The following is a 26,426-nucleotide window of genomic DNA, read 5'->3' as shown; positions in this document are numbered from 1 at the left end:
AAATCTTTCTTTTTCTCATCATTAACGCTAATACACGCTGATGTGTGAGTGTTTGCATGAGGAGTCTTTAAATCTTTTATGTTGTATCGTTTGTGCATCGTTTTGTCACGAAAGATACATTTGTTGACATGTAACTCACGGTTTTTGTTGTTGTCATGAAAGGGGCTTCCGATTTGTTATTCTAGGGGGCTGAACATGTCGAAGGTTAGGGTATCTAAGGGCCGAAGTCGAGATAAGGTGAAGGCAGATGGGTTTGGGGTAGGGTAAGGCTCGTTATGGCTAGAACGAGGGAAAGGGATGGGAGCAGCATCCAGGGGCTCGGTCCAGGCCATGGTTAAGACCCTGGTTGGTCTTTTTCAAGGCTGGGAGGGGTTCATGGGCTGAAGGTCGTGTGGCTAGGGATGATGCGAAGGGTATGTGGAAGGTTAGGGCGAATTTCGGACAAGCCGAGCAACTCGCGTGCATGGGGCTGTAGGCTGTAGGTCGCAGCCGAGCTTAGGGGGTTCAAAATAGCTTGAATATGGTTTGTTGGGGACTGGTAGGGTGTGTTTAAGTTGAGGTTTAAGTTTGGAAATATTTGGTTGAGTTTCGGGTTAATCCGAGTTAAAACCGGAACCCCGATTCAAGTTTTAAAACAAATCGTATAAATTATGAAATGAGCTCGATTTTACATATAAGAAACGATTATAAATATGTTTTGAGGTGTTTCAAGGTGTTTGGTTGGCTTCGGGTCGAGATTTAGAGGTCCAGGGGTAAAATGGTCAATTAGGGTTTCCAAGGGCAAAATAGGCATTTTGCCCGCAGACCGAGTTAACAGTCCTTGCAGTACCCTGATCACAAAAAAATTCATGTTTTAAATGTTTATGATATCACGAACATGACTCTCTATGGAAATATGAAAAATACGCTGCATGCATGATTTTAAGAAAATTTATGTATATGCATGATTTTTATAAGTGATGAATACGATGACATGTTTTTGAAGGAAGGGAATTGGTTGTGACTAATATGATGATGCGATAATAAGATGACATTTAAGGCCAAGGCTCAGTAGATGGGTAATAATGTCACTGATGTCCCCGCTGCCGGGTACCGCGGTTATATGTAGATGGATCCATCGACTAATACGATGATATGAAAGTCACAACTAATGAACGGAATTCAAATAAAGAAAAATGAATATGTATATGCTGATATGTTGAGACATGATTTGGGCACGTTATGCTTTGACACGATATGTTTAAGTTTATGCTTTTAAAATCATGAAATGTATGTTGATTACAGTATTTTTCACTGTTGCATGTTTTTGTATATGTACTTGTTACAACGATTAAGGTGTGTTGAGTCTTTAGACTCATTAAGTGTGAATGATTCAGGTGAGCATATTGATGAGGAGACTGGATGCGCCGAAAACTGAGTAGACGGGATTGGATGTGCGTACGCTAACCTGAGGACCATATTTCTTCCGCACATTACGTTTATGAATTAGGAAGAACCATGTATATGTTTATACACTTTCGTTTTTATATGTTGATGGCTGTCAGGACTTGGCACGTTATTCGTGTGAACTCTTTTAAACAGTAGTTTATGAATTTGTCATGTTTTAAGATATTTAAATTCAGTATTTTTATTAAATAGTGCATGACTATTTTTTTAGATGCATGTGTTGAGTTATTTTCGAAAATTAGCTTTAAAAAAAATTCTAATAGTATTTTAAGTAGTAGACGTTTCAGGATCTATTATTGGTTTTATGATAAAAGTTAGAAACTTTTTTTTTCCAACATAAACGCCCAAGTGCATAATAGAATTAGTTTATACTGTACACACGGATAGTAACAATCATTATATGTTTTAATTCAACATGTTCATTAACCATCTAAATTTAAAATAAAAATATACGAAAACATATCAAGTGTTACTTCCTATAAATAAAGTGAATTACCAAGTTTTTCGACTAATTTTTGGAAATCGAGCCAGTGTACATATTGAGGTTTGTTTCTCGTCAATTTCAGCATTACAATAATGAAAAGAATCAACATTGGTTTAACTGAACCCATTTTTGTTTCATGAAAATCAAAATCATATGTCTGAGTTTAAGAATTTTTCGAACTCAACCCAAATTAATATTAATATATTCATAAACTGAATCAAAATATTTGTTTCAGTCTTGGTCTAACCACATGTTACACAACTTACAAAATGCTAATGAAACCAAAATTTTATGCTTCATATTGGTTTTTCAATTTTGGGTTTATTATGATAACATCCCTAGGCCGACGAACAGAGGAGTGGGAGATTTCTATCTACTCTAAATCTAATATACTTATTTATTCATATAAGTATAATCCGAACCCAAGATTACGTAGTGTTGGCCTCACCACAGATGAGGCCGTCAGTTCCGGTGGGTTGGATGTGTTGGCTCAGGTTGAGTAATAGTACTATACAAACATTTCCTCAACCCGAACCTGAACCCGAGTCAACCCGAAAACTCTCAACCCGATCAATCCGATTAACTCGATTTTGAATTTTTTTTAAAGAAAATTAAATAAAATTCAAAAATAATAATAATAATAATATTTTAATTTAGACACATAAAAACAAAATCTCCGTCATGTATATGATTAAAATTTGAAAGTCTAATTATACAAAAATAAAATATATTTACTAAATCAAATAAATAATTGTTTAAAAAATAAAAAATGTTCAAAATAAATATTAAATTATGAAAATTTATGATATAAATATACAATAAATATTTTTTCAGACATACAATATATAAAAATATAGGCAATATTTATTAATTATATTTTTAAAAAAATTAAAATTTTCGGGTCAACTCAAACATAATTCAACCCAACCCGATCATTTTCCGAAAACCTCAAACCCAAACTTGATTTTTTTGGAGTTGAACCGTATCCGGTTGATGAGTCGTGTCCGATTTTGACACTCCTAGCCACTTGTACTTGGACACTTGAAAATGGGAAATAACTTTGTCAAACTTTGTTTTTTTAAAATAACTATTTCTAAGTATATTTGAATATTTTTTTAAAATATTTAACTAATATAATTTTGCTAATTACTTTTGAAAATCTAAATCCGACCCAACAGAGGGATTTTGGGTCGGAGTTGTGCCTTTCCGACAAATATAAGATATGATTAAAAATGCCACGCTGTCATGACCCATATGCCACTACATAAATGTGCGCCAATGATTTAACTGTCATTTCGTGGAATGTACGCTCATATCGCCATCGCCTTTGGAGGGGGAAAAAGGTCAGGTTTCATATTCCGATTCTCTCAATTTTCCACTGTTTTTGCTGAGAATATAATTTTTATTGTTTTATGATGCGTCTGATTACGCGTACCAGACACGTCTCGCGAACCATTTAATTGTAAATGATTGTATAATAAATAAGCTGTATTGATTTCGGGCTTCCCATTTTCATTTCGCCTGTCATTTGGATATAATTCAGATTTCTTTGGGCTCTCAAGAAAAAAAATATTCGAAAATTTTGGTAGGCTAGTAGATGAATCACGTTGTCATTGACAATGAATCCGAGGGAGACAGAAACCCACCTCCACGGGCAGTTGGCACAGCCCCAGAATCAAAGCATTCATGTCAACAAGATCGGCAAGGTGACAAAGCCCAGACAGATAAAAACGGAACAAAGTTGATGTCGAAGGTAGAGAACTTCAATTTACCTTGGTTAGCTGTCTGCAATGGCGGAGCTATGTATGTTGCCACCCAATTTTTTAAAAAAAAATTTATATATTAATTTTTAGAAAATTTTGGATTTAGTTTAAAATTCTTGTCCGGGTAAGCCCAATATTTCTGGCTGCCTCTGTGTGTTGGCCATGTAACCAGCCCAATGGAGATCACACTGTCATACTGATTATTTCTCCTCAAGTTTTTTATGTGATCCTGAAATGGGAAAAGAAAACCAGATTTTCTATTCTTTCGCTCAATGAAATCTTAAAATTTGTTTCTGGTGAAATTCTAACGAAGTTGGAAGAACCAAATGCACAAGTACCTTTCTTGGTATAAATGTGCTCAATAAAGAGAACTGAATAATGGAGATGGTGTTAATGATTAACAGACATGAACTGAAGTGCTTGTTTGTGTCTCTGCAGTTTTGCTTGGTGAACCTTTCTACCTCGCTTGTGCTAGCATACCAAAGCTTTGGGGTCGTTTATGGGGATCTGAGCACTTCACCACTATATGTTTACAGAAGCATATTTGTTGGGAAGTTACAGGATTATCAGAATCCTGATACAATATTTGGTGCATTCTCATTAATCTTTTGGACATTAACACTCATTCCGTTGCTCAAATATGTAATGGTCCTACTAAATGCTGATGATAATGGTGAAGGTGTGCTAAATATGCTCAATTCGAAGATTACTGATCCAAATTTTCTGTCATAATTGACCTAACTATTCAATCATTCCAGGTGGGACATTTGCTCTTTACTCGTTGCTTTGTAGACACGGAAAGCTTGGTTTACTTCCCAATCAACAAGCAGCGGATGAGGAACTTTCAGCATACAAATATGGTCCTCTGGGACAGTCTTCAGCATCATTAATATTAAAGAGATTTCTTGAGAAGCACAAAAAGCTTAGGACTGGACTGCTGGTTGTAGTCTTACTGGGTGCTGGCATGGTAATAGGTGATGGTGTGATTACACCTGCAATGTCAGGTATTGTTGAAATGAGACGTAGTCATATATTTTATGGTGTAAGATCCATCATTAGTAACTTCAATTCATGTTGTAAGATCACCTTGAGTGGCTTTTATCCATCTTTTTGTTAGAGTTAGGCACATATGTTCAACTTTGTCCTCAAGTACAAAGGATTGCTTATGAGTATACTTGTCGTCCTTCCAACTAAGGAATCAGTGGCTATATTCAAATAAAAATAAAAGTGAATTATTGTTTGATGGCACAGTAGCAGTGTCAGTTGCAAGGTGACCAGGTTTCTAGTCACGCATGCATATTTTCTAGTCTTGTGTTGAAATCTAATTCAATTGGCCCAACTAATTTCCTCGATATAAACATTTTATTGCAGTACTATCATCATTATCAGCTCTAGAAACAGCTGATACACGGTTGGACCACGGTATGCATTATTCTACTCTTGTTCCTCATGGCTTTGCTAAAGTAATAATATCTTGCTTGAGTTACTCATGAATATGAAAGTTTTTTTTATGTAGGTGTAATACTTTTCATTTCTTGTATCGTATTGGTTGGCCTATTTGCTTTACAGCATTGTGGTACGCATAAGGTCGGTTTTCTGTTTGCACCAATAGTTATTCTCTGGTTGATATCAATTTTCGCTATTGGGCTGTACAATACAATACACTGGAACCCAAAAATCGTGCTTGCTCTTTCTCCACATTATATTGTCAGATTCTTTGGTCAAACTGGTAGAGATGGGTTCATGTCACTTGGGGGAGTCCTACTTGCAATAACAGGTAAATAGATTCTGAAATTTTTTCTTTCTCGTGAGTCATAACTGGATGCTTGCATGTGAAATTTGAATTTTGAATTTTGGTGGCTTTCTTGTGATGATTGATGTATTAATTTTAGACCTCTATTCAACTTAGATCTAATGATTAATATTTTAAATTAGTTAACCGAATTAAGAAAATATTAAAATTAGAAGCAATAATTGAAATAAGAAAATTATATCAGAAGTGATTTTTAATGGAGTTTAGTAAATAACTCTAATGCAAAACATTAAATTAACTAGCATGCAGATCTATAATTCACTTGGAGAAACCTCAAAATATAATTTGAACTTGAGAAACCAATTTCACCATATAACCAAATTTTTATCTTTGCTAAATCATTAATTTAAAATCTAGATTTCGTTCTATTTTATTTGAATTTATCTTCAGCAATAGAGCTTTGAAGGACTCTAGTATGTATAAGGCACTTATTTGGAATAAAAGATCAATATGAAGTTTTCTAAAGACAAAGGTGTACGTAAAGAGATTGAGAGGTTCTCTAATGACCGCCAGGCAAGAAAGAAAAATGGTTCAAAAGAGGAGATCCGGAAAGAAAAAAACAGCATTCCCCATGCTGAGGACTCTCCAATCCATCCATGAGAAAATCCATAACACATGGCCGTGAAAAATTGGTATTAGATCTGGTTGTTATGGGGGCTATTCAGGTTTTACAACAGCGGTTTGAGTTGTTCATAAAGATGTACCAAGAAGATAAGATTGTTAATGGATGAAGGCAGCTAGAATTGAACGCACAGTTAGAAAAATTATCATTCAACATTCTGGATGCAAACTGAAACGAAGAAAGCGGCAGCAGTAATTGAGGGGCCTTCCGGACAATCTTGGAGGTGATGTTGGAGATAGGCATTCCTACGTACCTAAACACGAAGTTGGATTTCCCCATTATGATGGGCAGTTTGATCCACCGAGATGGCTAAATCGGTGTTAATCTTTCTTTTGAAACCTGCACATACCTAAGACAAGGTGGGGTTGGCTTTTGTTATGATCCCGAGTTTTGATCGTGTTATGAGACATGTAATGAGTTTATGGTGGAAATTGAGGCTCGTTTTAGGAAAGAACCTCACGAGCTAATTGGCAATTCAAGGCTCGTTTTAGGAAAGAACCTCACGAGCTAATTGGCAATTCAAGGCTCGTTAAAGAGAACATCTCTTTGTGATATTTTTTTGGGTTGGACTGAAGCTCGTATTGCAAATTTTCCATTAAAAATATCAAAATAGTTCCCTCCAATACATCACTTCCCCCTGGCTAATCGTGTTTGTTCTCAAAGCCAAAAGAGGCCGGAGTCCTATGAAAATTGATAGCCAAGATTATATTCCTTGGCTTTGAACTTTCCATGCGGGAATCTTCTGATGTGATTTATTTGGATTCCATTGGTCCAAGAGTTTTTGGCTCATTACATCTAGTTATTAAAATAGGAACCACTCGTGTACTTACAATGGAAGATTTGGAATACAACAACAGCTTACTTAAGTTCATTCAAAAAAATGTTGCAAGAGACCGACATGTTCTCTTTAACGAGACTTGAACGTTAACAAGATCGTGAGGTTCATGGGAAGTTCAAAGCCAAGATAGAATCTTAGTCATCAATTTCCATGGAACTCTATCCTCCTATCATCTAGTTGGTTATATTATCTCGTGTGAGATAATTATTAAGATTAGGATTTGGAAATTTATGTCTACGGATTTCTAGTTATTAAGATAGGAACCACTCATGTACTTACAATGGAAAATTTGGAATACAACGACAGCTTACTTAAGTTCATTCAAAAAAATGTTGCAAGAGACCGACATGTTCTCTTTAACAAGACTTGAACCGTTAACAAGATCGTGAGGTTCTCTTTTATTTCTTTCCATCCACACAGACCAACTCAAAGAGAGAACCACCATATTCCAAAATATTATGCCTTTCCTCCCCAAATCTCATCCAAGATCCGCCTCGAATAGATCCAAAGTTGATCTCGGAGATACCAAAATCAAGCCAAACTCCGCCAAAGCTTTAAACCAAAGACAACTTGAAAAAGGACAATGTATGATCAATTGATCATGAGTCTCATAATACACACCAATTTAGACAAAGAGAACAAGAAGAGAACCTTTTTTGCAACATCTCAGACGATGGTAAACATCAATTCTTCAGGACTCTAGTTACTACTTGTTTATTTTTTCAAATAAAAATTATTGTCAATATCCCGTGTGTTCAATAAACATTGGATAATTGCTAGGATTAAGCGAGGTATTTTATATTGAGGATCTTTTGATTTGGGTTTATCTTTAGTAGTAGAGGATATCCAAAAAGAAAGAAAGGACTCTCGATATTTAGGACTCTCCGATCCATCGTCCCATAAAATTATCCATAACACAGGGCCGTGACAAAAACCCATTGATTTCAAGAACAATATTCAGTAAACCAAATAAACTAATTGCTGAAAAGTAAGAACATGGCACTTGAATTAGATAAAAAAGCACAAATCACATCCCAACAAATCTGGGAAACATGTGGAAAATATTATATCCAACCAAATGTTGTTCCTATCATATCAACGTTCCCCCTCAAGTTGGTGCAAAGATATTTATCATGCTCAACTTGTTGTTCGAAAGTTTGTTTTGATAGGCCCTTTGTTCAGATATCTGCAATTTTCAACGTGCTTGGAACAAATGGCATACATGTTACTCTTTCATCAAGTTTCTCCTTTATGAAATGCTTGTCAATTTCGACGTGTTTGGTTTTCTCATGCAGAAACCTGATTGTGAACAATACTAGTAGCTGCATTGTTATCACAGAAGATAGGCAAGTTACTGTCATTTTTAGCTCATCCATAACTATTTTAGCCAATATGCTTTGCACACCCCTTGAGCCATGGATCTGAGCTTCATCACTACTTCTAGCGACCACGCCTTGTTTTTTACTTCTCCAAGTTACTAAGTTGCACCATACAAATGTGCAATAACCAGATGTCGATCTTCGATCAGTGAAAAATCCAGCCCAATCAACATCAATGTAAACTTCAATCCCTTTCTTCTCATTTCTTTCAAAGAATAATCCCTTCCCTAGGGTTCCTTTCAAATATCACAAAATCCGATACACAACTTCAAGATGTTCAACACATGATGAATGCATAAATTGACTAACCACACTTACTGCAAAAAGAATGTCAGGGAGTGTGAGACAAATAAATTTGTCTCCAACTGGTCTTTGACATATCCCTGTAATCACCTTGACACCATCTTTGATATCTCCTAGCTTAGCATTTGCCTCTATAGGAGTTTTTGATGGTTTGCAACCACTCAATTTAGTTTCTTTCAAGATATCGAGGATATATTTTCTTTGGGAAACCATGATTAGCCTTTTTTATTTTGCCACCTCCATTCTAAGAAAATACTTTAACTGGCCTAGATTTTCATCTTGAATTCTCTTGCCAAGTTTTCTTAAATCTGCCCGTTTCTTCTAAATCATCTTCTATCAATATTATGTCGTCAACATAGATAATTAGTACGAAGATCTTTTCTATATTTGATCTTTTGTGAAAAAGGGTATGATCAGAGTATCCTTGAAGGTAGCGCTAGCCTTTAACAAATCGGGTGAATCTTTCAAACCATGCTTTGGGAGATTGTTTTAGTCCATAAAGTGATTTCCTTAACCCGCATACCATACCTATTATCCATATTGATAAGTAAATCGAGGTGGTTCCATATATACTTCATCTTCTAAATTTTAGAAAGACATTCTTCTTATCGAGCTGATTGAGTGGGCAATCTAAGTTTGTTGCAGCTGACAGAATAACTCGAATTGTATAAGTTTAGCCACGGTAGAAAATGACATTGCCAATCATCTTCCCGAGAAGACAAAAAAATGTCACGGCAATTAAGATCAAGGGTTATTTTGCTAACAAACAGGAGATTATTTGGCAAGAGAGGAACATGCAAGACATTCTTAAGTGCCTAGAAAGAAGAAATAATAACAGTTCCTTTCCCAACAATAGAAGCAAAAAAAACATCAACAATTTTAACTTTCTTGATCTCTGAGCAAGGTTCGTAGAAAGAAAAAAATCGCGATGATTCCGTCATTTGGTTTGTTGCGTCTGAATCTAAACTCCAAGAGCTGTTAGAAATTGAATTTGCAAAATTTGCAAATGAAGAGATCCCTATCTGGGCTAAAGAATACGAAGGATTGGACTTTTCCACACGAGAATCAAACAGTTTGAACAATTTCTCTAGCTGGTCCTCTGTGAAAGGAAGAGAGTCTGAGGAAGAAGATTGTGTTCCAGATTCATCACTGCTTGCTTGAAAGCTCGACCACGGGCGCTAGTTCTATTGTAGTTTCTGATTTTTTTCTTGAGGTGGGCTGATTTGCCATGAATTCTCCAGCATGTTTCAATGGTGTGCCACAACTTTTTGCATTATTCACACCAAGGTTTTGACTTCCCATCCCTGTTTTCAGCCTCAAAAAAATTTCCCTGCTAACAAGGGCTGAACCTTCAACGTCCCGGTTGTGTTAGTCACGTTTCATCATCACTTGTCGTCTAGATTCTTCGTGGTGGACCTCAGAGAACATTTCACTAATACTCGGAAAAGGGTTGCGTCCAAGTATATGACCCTGAACCTCATCTAGATATATATTTAAACCAGCAAGGAACACAAACACAAGGCTGTGTTCTTTTGCCTTCTTGTATCAGGCGCTATCCTTGCTGCTCTCCCATTCCTCCACTTCAAAGAGGTCTAATTCTTGCCAAACAACCATCAATGCATTGTAATAGGCTGTCATATCTCGATTTCCCTGCTGCATCCAGCACATACGAGTGTTTTAACTCATATAATTGAGAATAGTTCTGCATGTCGGACATATATTTCCCTAACCGCCTCCCAAATGTCATGTGCAGTTGGTAGGAACATGAAGGGCTTACGGATTGTAGGTTCCATTGAATTAATCAACAACGCAGTGACCATAGAATTTTCAGATCGTTATTTTTTATATTTTGCATTGGTTGATGATGGTGCTTTCACTTCGCCATTCGGGTAACCTAATTTGCCTTTGCCATCTATCACTAGACGGACAGATTGTGCCCATTCAAAGTAATTTCATCCGTTTAATTTGTGAATCGTGTTTTGAAGGGATGTATTGAAGAGGGCGATGTTTGAAGGAGGTTTTGATCCATCAGAAGTTTATGTCCCGCTGCTGGAGCCTGAAGAATTGGACCCAGCACCGACCATGAAATGCTTTCAATTTGGCAAGAATCTCATTTAATTAACTCGATTATATCGAATTCCAAAAGATATCAATCCCATTAAATCCCATTTTATCAAATGCTCGTAATGGGATTTTTAATTCCAAATTCCATTCAACTATCGATTTTAGAATATTCCAAGTTTCATGAACCCTTCTTAAGGACATCTATTAATGGTATAGAATACCTTGTATGTACGGGAATGTAGCAGCCCCTTGGGGCAAGGGCTGCCTCTCCTTCCGATCTCACCTCTTGGGAACCAGTATGCAACAAGATTTCATAACAAACAACAGCTAAACATCCTACGGCTAGTAGCTAAACGAGATCAGAAGGGATCCTCAGGTGAGGAGCCCGTTGATTGAGCTAATCATTGCCTGTTTGAGCTAAATAACAAGGAAACAGTAAAACAAAGAGCTAGCTGCTGAGCTAAGTTGTATGAATCTGTAACATACTGGTAGCTTGTACCCAGTATGGAGCCGACCATCAAGCGAGTATAGCTTGCCGAAGAGTATTATTGGCGTTAGGAATCATAAATAGAGCTGCCCCAAGACGGGATTTCGCCTTTCATGATATATGATCCTAACAAGGACCGCATTCTTGTAGCCAAAGTCTTCTGTTAGTCTTAAAGTCCGTCTATTTATCATGAAAGTGTTCTCTAATTAAGTTTGTTTCTTTAATCTTTTCCGCAATGTCACTCAAGCAACATGCTATTTTTCTTGTATATCACACCCACATGTACGTAGTACCCTGCATCTTACTATTTTTATATCTTTCATCTGCAAATGAGGAGGAGTGAAGTACCAATGATTTTATATTACCTGCAACAATTTAATGTTTTTATTTAGTTCAATAATGATCACATAAAATCAACACAAATTAAGCTTAGTTACTGATGCAGGTACTGAGGCGATGTATGCAGATCTTGGCCATTTCACTTCATTTTCGATTAGGGTAAGTAAGATTTTGTTAACATTCAGATGAGGATTTCATATTTAAAAGGTGGGTAGTAGAATTCCCATTATTCGGATAGGATGATAGTGACTCCATAATTGAAGGTTGATGCTTGATTTTGTGAGACAACTGGCATGTTTCTATAGTTGTATCTGTAGTTCTCAATTTTTATCCAATCAGAAGCGATACATACACAAACATATGTCTTTTGAGGCAAAAAAAATCATTGAAACAACATAATGACAGCTATTAGGGTGAATTGTGGATTCACACAGCCCTCATTGATCCATAGAATATTTGTTATATCATGTCTATTATAAGATAGACAACCGCTGATTTGTTCAATACGGATCTCGGCCAATGGGTTGGTAAAAGAGGAAGAGTTTTTTGGAGGGTGGTGATCCATGGCATATGCTGGGGCATCTGGCTAGAAAGAAATAGAAAAATCTTTGAAGATGTGGAAGCCAGTGCAGAAGAGTGTTGGGAGAAGATCAAATTCAAGATAGTCAACTGGATTGGAATTAATAAAGATTTTCAGGGTTTATCAACACTAGATCTTTTAAGGGATTGGACTTATGTGTATTGCTAATTTTGAGTTTTATAATTTCCTATTAGTGGACCACTAGTCCACTTCATGTAACTGAAAAACTATTTCAAATTAATATAAGTAAGTTTCTTATCAAAAAAAAAAAAAATAATAAGATAGATTGTGGACTCCTACAGTATTAGTCATCAATCATGGTTCTCTCCATACAAGAAAATTTTCATTTGTGCTTCTTTTAACACGAATCTTTCCCTTTTGTTTTGCAGCTTGCATTTATATGCCTTGTATATCCTTGCTTGGTAGTACAATACATGGGGCAAGCTGCTTATCTGTCAAAAAATATTTCTTCGATTCCGAATAGTTTCTATGACTCCATTCCTGGTTAGTATCGCTTCTGTGTACATGATATCTCTATGAGATTTATGGTGGTTGAAAAACTAGTCCTATTCTGCTTATCCTGCAGGTGGTGTTTTCTGGCCTGTCTTTGTGATTGCAATCCTTGCAGCTATAGTTGCCAGTCAGGCTATAATTTCTGCCACTTTCTCTATTGTGAAGCAATGCCATGCTCTTGGTTGCTTCCCGCGTGTGAAGGTTGTGCATACCTCAAAGCAAATCCATGGGCAGATCTATATACCAGAGATCAACTGGATCCTGATGATCCTTACTCTTGCTATTGCTGTTGGCTTTCAAGAAACAACTACCATAGGGAATGCATACGGTAAGTTGATGAATGTGAAAAGCTTTTATTTTGTATCCTTTTATATCTTTCAATATGATCAGTGGGAAAAGATTATGCGTCTCAGTATCTTGTATCCCAGTGGCACAATAAAATAGTTTTCCATTTAACCACCATATACTATATTGATTAGAAACTCCTGTTTGATATTTATATTGCCAAAAGATATTGAAATTTAGCATCCTAGCCCACAAGTGATTTCACCTCCGAAGTGATGAGAACCCAACAATATACTATAGGGTTCCTGTGTCATAATCTTACCAAGTTTTCGGGGCATCTTCAACTAACACAATCACCACAATACCGCACATAGATCTCGGAAACTAGTCCTATATTTTACTTGGAAAATCAACCCAACGATATGTATCAATTGTGAACCAAATTTCATCAAAATTTGAAAATGAATGATGCCACTTCTCCAACAAATTGAAAATGGTAACTGTAGTTGAAAGCCACTATATCAAGAGCTTGATAAGTTATTTTGTTTGGTGGGCACTCAAGAATTTTCTCACAAATTATTATGCAAAATTAAAGGATCAGTGGACATATGTTGAAAGGAAATCTCCTACATATAAATGCATAGATCAACCCTAAATAATGTAATAAATAAATTATCATCCCATGAACATTAATTAGGCTGAGCTATGTAACTTGATAAGTTCTTTTATTTTCTAGACTAAAATATTTAGTAACAAATATATATATAAATAAGAAATATTCATCAAAGTCTGTCAAAACTTATTATTACGTATAAATACATAGATTATATTATACTTGGATAATGTAATATGGGTCTAAACTAATATATATATTGGCCACTAAAAGTTACCAACCAAAAATATGAAAATCACAAAAAACATATATAAATAAACTATCAGCACATGAACACCAATAAGTCTTAAATAATTAATTTAAATCGAATCAACCTAACAATTTAAGCCTTCTATCTTGGCCTTCAATCAAGTTGTTTCACTTCAAGCCATGCTCATAAATTTAGCGCATGTTGCTTGCTTTGCCCTTCAGCTCTTGAATAGCCCATTAATGAAGCCTTCTAGCTTGGGCTTCAATCAAGTTGATTCACTTTAATTCTTGCTGATTAAATTGAGTTAGACAATTAAGAGCCTCTTTAATTGTCATGGACTTGGATCTTGTAATTGAATCTACACTAATAATTATGTTGTATTTGGATTGATGAAATTTCAAATTCATAAGAACAAATCTATTTGTCTGTCTGAGCAAATCCACTTGACAATAGATTAAAGTCCCAAATAATTATTTTTAAACTCATTGTGATGGATTTCAAATCTCTCTCAACATGGACTCATTTCAAATTCTCCTTTTAAATACTTCCTCAAATCCAAATCCTTCAATCTAAACTTTAATTTCTCTTTTTAGCATCTTGAATTTGGTCCAATAAACTATCATTTTAATTATAATGGTCATGAGCTTCCGTATTGTTTTTATTAAATGGTATGCCATCATGAAGAAATTATCATTTTGAATAAATGAAGGTTTCAAATTTTTTAACTATACACGTCTCAAATACAAAGATAGGCAGTATCGTTTCTTTACAAGTATGTAGTTTTATGGTAGTCTAGATGAAATATACAGTATTTCAATTATATCAATTGTGATGTTTATTCTCTACTTCATTCTCTAATGCGTCATGCAAGAAGATTACAATGCTTGATTTGTGTGTTGTCCTGCTATGTTCTCCGACTCTGTTCACTCAAGCAATGGATGAAGAAAGAACTTGAGATGTGTTTATTTGAAATCTTACGAACTCGTGAATCCCTTTTGTTTGTGGTTTAACATTAGTTCCAAACTATTGCACAATGAATATAGTTAAACTTTATTTCGAAACCAGTTTGAATTTTTGGTAGTAGACCAGGTTTAAGAATTAAGTTGAGTTTTTACCCTCATGCACGTGATTGACTCATACTTGTGAAACCAATTTCTTCATGAAAATGATGCGGATAAGGATATGTGCTCGCTTGAGTGGGAAATGAAAGATCTCTATTCTAGTTCTATCATATGCTATGGGTTCGAATCTATAGGCATTGTTTATTATCCTGAAATCTTTTTGTCTATTTTGGATGAAGAGAAAAATTGGATCAAAAGAAATTGCTATCGTTGAGTTTTATCAACGATTTGGTTGTGTAGGCGGGGATCCAATATTTTCATAATCCTTATGTAAGAAATTACAAAATAAATTATTTCAACAAAGATATGAATTAGGAAAAATGACAAGCGAATGAAGAAGGGGCAACCATTATGTTGGGTTAAGCATGCATGAGTGAGAATAGTACTGGGATGGGTGACCTCCTGGGAAGTTCTCATATGTCAAGATGCTGACGTTACGCCGCTTGATCTGGTTGGCTGAGTGAGCCGTAAAAGAGTGACACCAAATCTGAACGGGTAATACTGTCTCTGCTAGGGAAAGGGTAAGACTGATCTCTAAGGGATATGAGACGGTACGAGCAGATAGACACGCACCTCTCTTGACTAATGAGTCTAGCAGCCCAACCCATTAGCACCCAAGTAGGTGCACTCTGCACTGCCACAAGTATAAGGAAATAAAGTTGCGCCTTGAATAACAATTATAGCTTTTGATCTAATGGTAAGCGCTTAATCCTAACACATTCCAAATGACATGATGGTGTAGCTGCTGCACTACTGTAATCTTGTCTGAATTCAATATGCATGGACAGAAACTCGTTCATGATATAACAGTTGATTTTCTTTGAGACATGTCGTAATTTTTTAGTCTTTGCTTTTGAGCCTCAGTCCTTTGGCGACTTGATGTGTTCTGTGTGCATAATTACTGTTAAATGGATATGAAATAGTGAATAGGAAGTAAGCATGACGGCTAGAGTGTGAAGACGTGTACATTTTTTGGGCCACATAAAAGAAGCTTAGTGTTTCTTACTTTATGTCACATTTTGAATGGTAGGAAAATAGCGATGAGTGAAATACACAGCATATGGTTTACATGATCTGGTCAAAAAATCAATATTCACGAGCAAATACCCAAGTGCCAAAACTTTTTTTGTCAGAATTTATGTATGCAATTGCCACCCTTTACATGGGGTATAACATAGCTTGTGGATTAATATGGTTAGAGAACTCATTCCAATTTATGCACTACGATCAGGAACCCCTCTTCTTTAACATTCACCAATCACCGGAACATCAACATGAAGTTAACTACTTAAATTTTTGGGTAGTTGATTTTATCTAACCAATCAATTGGCAATGTTTACTTTCTTTCAAGTCTGTAATGATTGAGGTTTAAAGATATTGGGCTTTGCTTGTCCTTTTCTCTGCAGAGTACATAAGTTTTGCAGTCTCGCTGAGAGATGTTTTCGAACTCAATTATTAGAGGCTTGAGGCAAAAAAAGGTTACTAGCAGATTGATTTGGAATTATAAACTATCATTCACCCTCAGTAGCTATGTTTGTTGTTGCTGGTATTGTAGAGAGTTGATAACTGTAGAAGAGATTGTTTCACATATGTTTAGGAGGAGTTGGTGATTAAAGTTTGAAGTTCCTTTGTTATTATATTAGAAGTCAAGCACATCAAGGCTCTTCAAGCTGATGTGCAAGGACTGAATTTACTTGATTGCACTCCTCGAAGAAAAGCACCTGTATCCTAAATGAAAAATTTCTCTGCATAGCATACTTTATATGACAAATGGAGAAACTTCTGAAAGGGTTTGTGTATTTTTCAGCACATATCTACTAATGTCACCACCTAATAAAGTGGAATTTGCATAGCTGGTGCTAGAACAACACTTTTAATTATTTTATCAATAACAAGGCTGGATAGGGAGAATATTAATCAACAATTTCACGTTTTCTATTTTTATCCATTTTTATTTTATGTTTCATCCATTTCAATCATTACTTATCACTTCAACTTAGATCTTACTTATCACTTTTACTTAGATTACGTTTTGAGTTGCGTTTTTTTCCATCATTTTTTTTTGCCAGGCCTAGCTGTCATGTCAGTGATGTTCATCACAACTTTTCTCATGGCACTTGTCATGGTGTTTGTCTGGCAGAGAAGTATAATACTTGCAGTTGTTTTCCTTCTTTTCTTTTGGATCATTGAAGCATCATATCTGTCAGCTGCATGCGTAAAAGTTCCCCAGGGAGGATGGGTTTCACTTGTACTTGCTGTCATCTTTATGTTTATCATGTTTGTCTGGCACTATGGAACCCTCAAGAAGTACAACTTTGATTTGCATAATAAGGTGCCTCTGAAATGGATCCTTGGCCTAGGTCCAAGTCTTGGTATTGTCCGTGTGCCTGGTATAGGTCTCATATATTCTGAGCTGGCAACAGGAGTGCCCTCGATCTTCTCACACTTTGTAACAAATCTCCCTGCATTCCATGATGTTTTGGTATTCGTCTGTGTAAAGTACGTTCCAGTTCCCTATGTTACTTCTGAAGAACGCTTCCTCATTGGTCGCATTTGTCCGAGACCATATCGAATGTACCGATGCATTGTAAGATATGGGTACAAGGATTTGCAGGGAGACGACTTGCACTTTGAGGACCAGCTGATTCAGAGTATAGCGGAATTTATTCAAATGGAAGCTGTAGAGCAACAGATCTCAAGCCCTGACTCAGTGTCTTATGATGGTAGGATGGCGGTCATAAGCTCCCGATCTTTTCAATCTGGATCGAGCCTCATCGTATCTGAGGAGGAGGAATTTGGCACGAGTAGTTCCATCCAAAGCAGCAAGACTTTAACGCTGCAGAGTTTAAGATTATCATATGAAGATGAGAACCCACAGATTAGAAGGCGTCAACTGAGATTTCAAATACCTCAAAATCCTGTGATGGATCCTTCTGTAAGAGAAGAGCTCCTAGACTTGATCCAAGCAAAAGAAGCGGGTGTTGCGTACATCATGGGGCACTCTTACATAAAAGCCAGGAGGTCATCATCTTTCTTGAAGAAGCTAGTTATCGACTTTGGTTACTCATTTCTACGCAAGAATTGCAGAGGTCCGGCAGTGGCACTTCACATTCCTCATATTAGTCTTATTGAAGTCGGTATGATATATCATGTCTAGGAATTCGAACACCGAAGGAAGCATAGCAGGACCCATGCAGAAGAGGGGGATTATTGCTCTTTGAACATTAGCAATGAAAGTATAGCTTTTTAATACAGTTTAGTGCAACTACATGAAGAAACCATGTCCTTGCCTTTGACTACATCTGTTATGTATGTACAGAAGCCTATTGTTTAGAGTCCAACCTCTTCTTTTATCAAGAATAATAAGTTTTAACATGTTTGGTTACAGGTTTGTGGCAATCAGTGGTCCATTTTTATAGGGTGGCGGAGCAATCGCCCCGTATATTTTAATATTTTTATTATTTATAAATCAAATTAATGTTTTAATTATTATATATTTACGAGAACATGATTTCGTACTTCGAAAATATTTTAAAGTTCAAAGCTTTAGTTTCGGGCAAAAGTTCAGTTCTGCCACTGGAAAGAATGAGTTGTTGACTTTCATCTGGAGCTTGTTTACTCTGGGTGTTAACAAAACGCAGCTAGCTGGATAGTTGCATGAACAAGTGAAATGAGTGACATAAAATTAAAGAAAAAGTAATCAAATGTGTAACATAACTTGTGGATCACATAATGTATATTTTAGAATTCATTTGGTATTTAAATACAAGGAATAGATTCTAATAAATAAACGAAGTAGACAATACAGAGAGAAACAGTCTTTCATGCATGCAAATTGAATTTACACAAAAACTCTCATTCATTAATTTTATGAGAGAGATTTTTGACCCTACCCGACAAATGAAAAATATTATTACTTATATAAAAAATATTACATTTCAATGTTGATATGAATTGAGTCGACATATTTCACGATTATATACACACATGAACTCGTTCTCAAATGAGACATACTTAGCATCATTTACGGTAACAGTTTTTTTTTCCCGATTTGGCGCGACTTCTCTTTCAAAAAAGATATTCTCCGTCCTGTTTTTCGTTTTTTGGTGCTAATCATTTAAAAAAATCAGATTTTGATTTTTTTTTATTTGTTATTTAGTACAACATATATTTCATTAATAATATTATAAAATATAGTTAGTATTGTAACATATATTGATTAGTATTTTAATTTTCTAAAATAAAATAAAGTATATATTTGATTAATTCCATTGCTAACCGCACCAAATTTTACAATATTGAAAAATCAAATCTTTTTTATTACGAGCAAACCGAAGTTACCGACTTTTTTTCATTAAAAACCAAAAAATTAAGAAAGCCATTCGAAAAAACCCGACAATTTATAAAATAAAAATTTCATAGCATAAATTTGGCGGGCCAATTAAAAAAGTAGAAGTGAGAGATAAAGTATTTAAAAAATAAGGATTCTGACTTTTTTAAAAGAAAAATGACTCTGATTTTTTTTAAGAAACGAAGAGTTGACTTTTGATTATCAATTAAACTCTTTAACTTAATTAATTCTCCTTTTCTTTTTCTTCTCGGTCGGTCGACACAAAATCTATTTTGAGAAAATCTAAGAGTCCATCCAAAAAAATTGGTCGACCAAAATTAAGTTGGTCGACCAAGTATTATGGGTCAACCAATATTAATTTTCTTGGTCTCTTCTTGGTCAACCAACATAATTTTGGTTGACCAAGAAGAAACCTGCCATGTTTGTTTATTTTTTAATTATTTTTATTATTAATTTTTGTCTATTCTAATTATCTTATTCTCTTAATTTTTATTGAATTTTGTAGGATATATCTTTGGGTCGACCCAAAAGCAAAGCAACAAGGTCTACTTTGTGTCGACCCAGCTAAATATGTGATTCATATGTTAAAACATGTAATATTATATAACATACTTGTGATTCATATGTTAAAAACATGTAACATAGTTGTAAAATTGTGATTCATATGTTAAAATAACATGTAACATAGTTGGTTGTGAAATTGTGATTCATATGTTAAAACAGGTAACATAGTTGTGAAATTGTGATTCATGTGTTAAAAAATATAACATAATTGTGAAATTATGATTCATATGTTAAAACATATAACATAATTGTGAAATTGTGATTCATATGTTAAAACATGTAACATAGTTGTGAAATTATGATTCATATGTTAAAACATATAACATAATTGTGAAATTGTGGCTCATAGGTCAAAACACATGTAACATAGTTGTGAAATTGTGACTCATATGTCATAACATGTAACATAATCATGTAACATTATAGAACATACTTGTGAAATTATGTGATTCATATATTAAAAACACGTAACATTGGTTAAAATTGTGTAATTATCCGTCAAAATTATTAAATTTGTCAAATATATGGATTCATTTGTTAGAAAAAGGGTCGACTCAAAAGCAACCTTGATCGACTCAAAATCAACATGGGTCGACCCAGAGATCAACATGGTCGACCCAAAGATCAACATGGATCAACATGGATCAACAAGGCCGACCCAAATATCAACATGGGTCGACCCAAAAACTGACAAACAACAAAATTCCACTATAAATACTTAAATCGAAATAAAAAAGATCAATACAATGTCCAATAATTAAAAGATCAATACAATGTCGAATGATTATCAAACATATTACAATGTCCAATAATTATAAAGAACAATACAATGTCCAACAATCAATGGTCGACCAAATTAGTCGACCAACTTTGATCGACCAATTCAAGAATTGGTCGACCAAGCAATGGTCGATCATTATTTGGTCGACCAAAGCTTTGGTCAACCATTGTTCGGTCTACCGCGTGAGTAAGCTACTGTTTTTTGGCGTGGTCGAAATTTTCTTCATCAACAAATCGATCGACAAACAAAAATAAACAATAAATCGAAATAAATATTAATATTATCATATTATTGTTGTTGTTAATCGTTACGTCGATTTGCGTACTTTTTTTTGAATACTTCTAACTCACTCCCTTTTCCCTAAATTTGGCTGAGCTCTTGATTTTGACTCAGAACTGAAAAGGAGACGAGATCATCATAGTTTCAGATATGGAGCAACGCAAGAAGATCATCATTGACACGGATCCAGGAATCGGTACTTTTTCAGTTTAATTCTGCTCGAGAAATTATTTTCAGATTTTTTATTTGCGATGCTCCAATTCTTTCCCTTTTCGATTGATATTTTGATGAACTTTGTTTCATTAGATGATGCTATGGCGATATTTTTAGCGTTGCAATCACCGGAAATTGAAGTGATTGGGCTAACTACTATTTATGGCAACGTGTACACCACTCTGGCTACCAGAAATGCTTTGCATTTGGTAAATATATAAATCTCTCGCCTTTTTTTATTTTTTTTGCTCTGTGGATATTGGATCTTGTTGAGGAAAGTAAATCCGGAATGTTTACTGGGAAACATGAATGAAAGGGCGTCCGAATCTTGATTCTAGGTTGGGTTTGCTAATTATTGAGTTATATAGTTGCTTATGTGGTATATTATTTCAAGTTTTTTTTCCAATTTTCTGTTATGAAGCCTAAATTACCCTGTAGGGAAGGTAAAAGGGGATGGAGAGAGGATGGGATCATTCAAGTGTTATGATTTATCAGTTCAATTGCTGTGGTTTGATGTATGTCTTTCCTTAATGTGATTGTGAATAAGATAATAATACTGATGAAGAGACTGGAGAGTAGCACATCAGTTAGTATGCTTCATTCAAACTAAATGTAACCCGATTCTGATGGGCTGAAATCCGCAAATGTCTGGCTAAATAATTTGGTTTGAATGATGTTTACTCTTAAGAAAGGAATTGTATTAATAGGTTAAAGTGATCACTGCTGCAATGCCTTAGTTTTGTAATTCAGTGCAGTTCATTAGTTTCTTATTGACGATTTTTGTAACTTATATTTCCTAATACAGTTGGAGATTGCGGGGAGGACAGATATTCCTGTTTCTGAAGGATCTCATGTGACGCTAACTGTAAGTTCTATATTATAATATACGAGAAGGTTTTAGTTCAATCACGGAAGTGTTATGCACTATGATATGTCCTGTTAGTTTTATTCCCCTGCCCATTCCAGTATAATCTGTTTTCCTCTTAAGTAATAAAAAATATGCTCCAGAAACATCAAGTTATGTATGTATAATTATGAGCCCAGCTCATGAACGTTTTGCAGGAATGAGGAACACATTTATCCAATATAAAATCGGTTCAGGAACTTTTAACACAGTGTGTTATTTTAATATTTAAGGGTGGAATTCATTCTACCTGATGAATTTGTTAGAACTCATGTATGTTTACTGACAAAACTGAGTTGCCAATGTCGTGGCACTTAGTCGGCTAAAACTTGTCTGAGATTTAGTGGACGTTGACAGACATGATAGAAAACAATATACTCATCATGAATTTCATTTTTGTTGCAACAAAAAACTTATGGCTACTACGTGCAGCTATCATATTGTGGTTGAGGAAACTAATTGATACATTAAGTCACTTTCTGACAATCGTTATTCCTTAAATCACCTTCATAATCATGTGAGCAGAACTTCAAAACATTAATTCTAATAACCATGCCTGGAAGCTTTCATCCATCAATACTGATGTTTAAGCCCTCACGCATTTAATATAGTCGGGATCATCGTACACATCATTAAAAGTTTATTTAATGTTTATTTGCTTTTGGGATTTTTAGCTCTTAGCTTCTGAAAAAACTGATTGACTTTAGACAGATTAGAAAACTTTTAGTCAATCGGGAGTTGGTAGGATATTGTGCATTAATATTTAAATTGATAAACTCTGAACGGTTGGAGTTAAAGTATCAACTTTGATCTGCTAAAGTCGGGTGTTGTGACTGTTTGGCTACCTGCTTGCTTAATACTTGGCCAATCTTCTTCTTTTGCTTGTTTAAATTTTAGTGATGCTGTTTGTTGAACTGATATTAACCAGATTTTGGGTAGGTATGATTTCTAAACATTTTTCATTAAAGAAAGGTACAAAACTTCGAATTGCTGATTTCGTCCATGGCACTGATGGATTGGGCAATCAAAACTTTCCTCCACCTAAAGGAAAGCCAACTGAGCAGTCTGCGACAGAATTCCTTGTTCAAAAAGCTAGTCTTTATCCTGGGCAAGTCACCGTGGTGGCCTTGGGTCCACTAACAAATATTGCATTGGTTCGTTTCTAGCTGCAAACAGTTTTAAGATGTTACTTGATCATGCTTTCCAAGATTAATTGGTCTATGCAGGCTATTCAATCAGATCCTGCCTTTGTAAAAAATATTGGGCAAATAGTTCTTCTTGGTGGTGCATTTGCAGTAAATGGGAATGTTAACCCAGCAGCTGAGGCAAATGTAAGTTATTTAGTTGTTCACCTGAATTTCAGTTAAGCAGTTATCATTATCATGGTTTTACTGGTCTCCAAGATTTTTGGAGATCCCGACGCTGCAGATGTTGTATTCACAAGTGGAGCTGATGTCTTAGCTGTGGGGATTAATGTCACCCATCAAGTTATTTTAACTGGTAATTCTTGTGTTTGCAACATTTCGTGCTTTAAAGGCCAACTTTTGGCCACCCTACGTGTATTAGCAGTGTCTTGGACACATTACTGGATGAGGGAAACTATGGTTGTATGTCCTTGGCTCCTTGCTACCCTGGAATGTCATATTAACTGTTATATTTACTAGTTCATTACTCTGATACAAGTTAATAGTTGTTTGGTATCCATTCTTGTTTGCCATTACCAATCATGCCACTTGACAATTGACATTGATCTTTAATTGTAACTTTTTTTAACTATTGATAGATGGTTTTGTATATTTCTTTTGCAGATTCTGATCGAGATATGCTGGCAGAAACGAATGCAAAATTCGCCAAGTATCTGTGCAAGATTTTAGATGTTTATTTTTCTTATCATCATGAAGCCTACAGCAATAAAGGTCTGTTAGCCAGACCGATGACAATTTACATGAAAATGTAATCATTGTTTGTTAATGTCTCTTTTTAACCTAAATCTTGTGTAGGTGTTTACCTACACGACCCAACAGCTCTTCTTGCTGCTGTTGATCCTTCACTCTTCACCTACACAGAAGGAGTTGTCCGTGTCCAGACGATTGGCATCACAAGGGGTTTAACATTATTTTACAATAGACAGAAAAGGTAGATCCTGCTGGTGCAAATGATTTTCTTAGCAACTAGTTGCCATCATATATTTTCTTTTTTCATTTTAGTTTCATCACTTAATAAACAAATTTGGATGGACTGTAAGTGAGCGAGGGGTTCAAGGTTGAGGCAAATTATAATTTCAGCAACCATATACCCGAAATTATATTTCCATTTTGTTAAATTCTAGCACCTGGAAAACATTTTTGGATGGTCCGGATGAGTGCAACTGTGGGAGATTGTGAAAATTACCGATGAGAGAATTTAGCATTTGGTGAAATAATTAATGGTAATCAAAGTTCATTGATACAAAATGACGCACATGGAAATGATTTTTTTATTGTTGGATTTGATGGAACTCATACGTCTAACTTCCTACATGGAACAAGGTTTGAAGAAGTTACAGAATGGTGTGATAAACCAATGGTGAAGGTTGCGGTTACAGTTGATGCTCCAACAGTGGTGAAAATGGTCATGGAACGGCTCATACATTCGTGAACTTTCTTGAATCGAGCTCTGCCTTCAGTAAGTGACAATATGTCATAGGAAACTGTACCTGGAAAGAGATGTTCATGAATTTCGGCCATCTCGATCGAATCCCATTGTTGCACAAATGAGATTGGCTCCTTGTCTTGCTTGCATGCAATCTGTTGTTGAGATTTTATACACAATGTTTTCAATTTTTGCTTGACTTTCATCTCCGACCACAAAATAATCTCCACGGCCAAAACTGGAAAAAAACAGTGAAAAACAGAGAAAGAAACAAAAATAGTCCAACTCCACCTCAACCACTACAGTGACAGATGACACGTGGGTGTTCAATCTATAATTATTGATGGGGAAGTTAACATGGGGACGTGGCCTAGGCAACTTAATGTACATTGAAGTTTGAGGGATTAAATTAGCCGCACAAGGAAATTGAGTGACTAATCCGGGAATATGTCTAAACTAGAGGGATTTTTTTATGCATTGTCCATTTAACCATAAATCTTCTCATCTTCATCATTTCACACAACAGGCGTTCGGAACGCAGTCTTCTTGGCAACATAGATGACATATAGATGATAAAAGTTTGGGAAATTGATTATTCTGTTCTATTTCAAAGCCATAATTTCAAAAATAGCCTTCTTTATTACATATTTTGCATTATGTCTTATTTAATTAAAAAAATATAAAATACCATTTATCTATGAACACACATGTTCCATTTTCGTGATTCATTTTTTTAATTATATATTATTTCTTTTTAAGACTTGATTTAACATTTGTTTTGTTTTATTTAATTTATAATTTATTAATTTTTTTAATACTACTTACTTATATCAATAAAAATATTTTAATAAATATTTTAATAAAATTATGAATTGTTAATTTGAATTAGTGCATACGAAACCATCAATGTTATATTGTTTTAATTACGATTGTTATTCATCTAAAATAATATAAACAAAATCACCAATCACCATGGTTATGAAACATAATAATTACATCAATGTGAGTTTATACAAATATAAACAAAAAATCTGATGATCTCAATTAAGTCACTATTTTATTTCATGCTAACAGTTCATGACTATGCACAATGAACCTTCAAAAAAATAAAATGCATATAATGATACTCGACAAAAGAATTATCTCAAATTATCACCACTCTATGTCCAATTGCATGGAATTCATAAGATTATTCGAAAAATTACGAAAATCAAATAAAGAGTTTGAGATAAAGAAATTGATGGTGAATAAAGTTTAAATGATAGGAGATATCTATGTAATTTGATATGATAATAAACCTATTTTGGTAAATTAAAAGAAGCTACCATAGTACTTAACCAAATAAAAATTGGTAAACATTGCCAAACCCCCAAACAGATAGAAAACGAAGCAACGGAGATGTGCTTTCCTCAAGAAGGATGGTTGCCCTCCTATTTCACCCACTTTTTTATTCTAAATTTCAAATATCAACCACTGGATTTTAAAATCGGTTGTACTCCGATTTGATCTTTATGCAGTAGTCTTTCCACCTTTAATTTCATATATTCAGAATTCTGTTGCACCTGCTAATATTTTATTGACCCCATACAGACAATCCCCTTTGGTGCTTTACCAGTAAATTTACTTAGCAAAATTGCAAGTAAAATGCACATGTATAATCAGGTGAAAGCTACCAATACTATTCAAAAGCCGGAGCCATTAGCGAACCATCACATACTCGCGTACATAATCACTCGCATACATAAAACATCAACATATATGGGAAAAAATCAGATAACACAACTCAGTTCAATCAGATACACA

At 35.0% G+C, this 26,426-nt stretch overlaps 2 protein-coding genes across 2 annotated transcripts; both read left to right on the top strand.

Annotated features, from left to right (window-relative positions):
* The first annotated feature begins 3,203 nt into the window (after nucleotides 1-3,203).
* Nucleotides 3,204-18,273, top strand: LOC142547466 (potassium transporter 4-like). The gene is made up of 10 exons (XM_075655784.1): nucleotides 3,204-3,273; nucleotides 3,474-3,683; nucleotides 4,132-4,372; nucleotides 4,452-4,697; nucleotides 5,065-5,115; nucleotides 5,210-5,470; nucleotides 11,645-11,697; nucleotides 12,508-12,622; nucleotides 12,705-12,959; nucleotides 16,970-18,273. The coding sequence occupies exons 2-10, from the start codon at nucleotides 3,528-3,530 to the stop codon at nucleotides 18,055-18,057; spliced, it is 2,466 nt and encodes an 821-aa protein (XP_075511899.1). The 5' UTR covers nucleotides 3,204-3,273; nucleotides 3,474-3,527; the 3' UTR covers nucleotides 18,058-18,273.
* A 2,640-nt stretch (nucleotides 18,274-20,913) lies between these two features.
* Nucleotides 20,914-24,822, top strand: LOC142547465 (putative uridine nucleosidase 2). Its single transcript, XM_075655783.1, has 9 exons — nucleotides 20,914-21,071; nucleotides 21,182-21,297; nucleotides 21,894-21,953; nucleotides 22,961-23,146; nucleotides 23,219-23,323; nucleotides 23,396-23,492; nucleotides 23,801-23,908; nucleotides 23,993-24,128; nucleotides 24,521-24,822. The coding sequence occupies exons 1-9, from the start codon at nucleotides 21,026-21,028 to the stop codon at nucleotides 24,627-24,629; spliced, it is 963 nt and encodes a 320-aa protein (XP_075511898.1). The 5' UTR covers nucleotides 20,914-21,025; the 3' UTR covers nucleotides 24,630-24,822.
* Nucleotides 24,823-26,426: the final 1,604 nt, after the last annotated feature.

This window comes from Primulina tabacum, chromosome 5, assembly GCF_025594145.1.
Source record: "Primulina tabacum isolate GXHZ01 chromosome 5, ASM2559414v2, whole genome shotgun sequence".
NCBI classification, from domain to species: Eukaryota; Viridiplantae; Streptophyta; class Magnoliopsida; order Lamiales; family Gesneriaceae; genus Primulina; species Primulina tabacum.
Note: the sequence above shows the minus strand (reverse complement) of the source record. Positions and strands in the feature narration are given on the sequence as shown.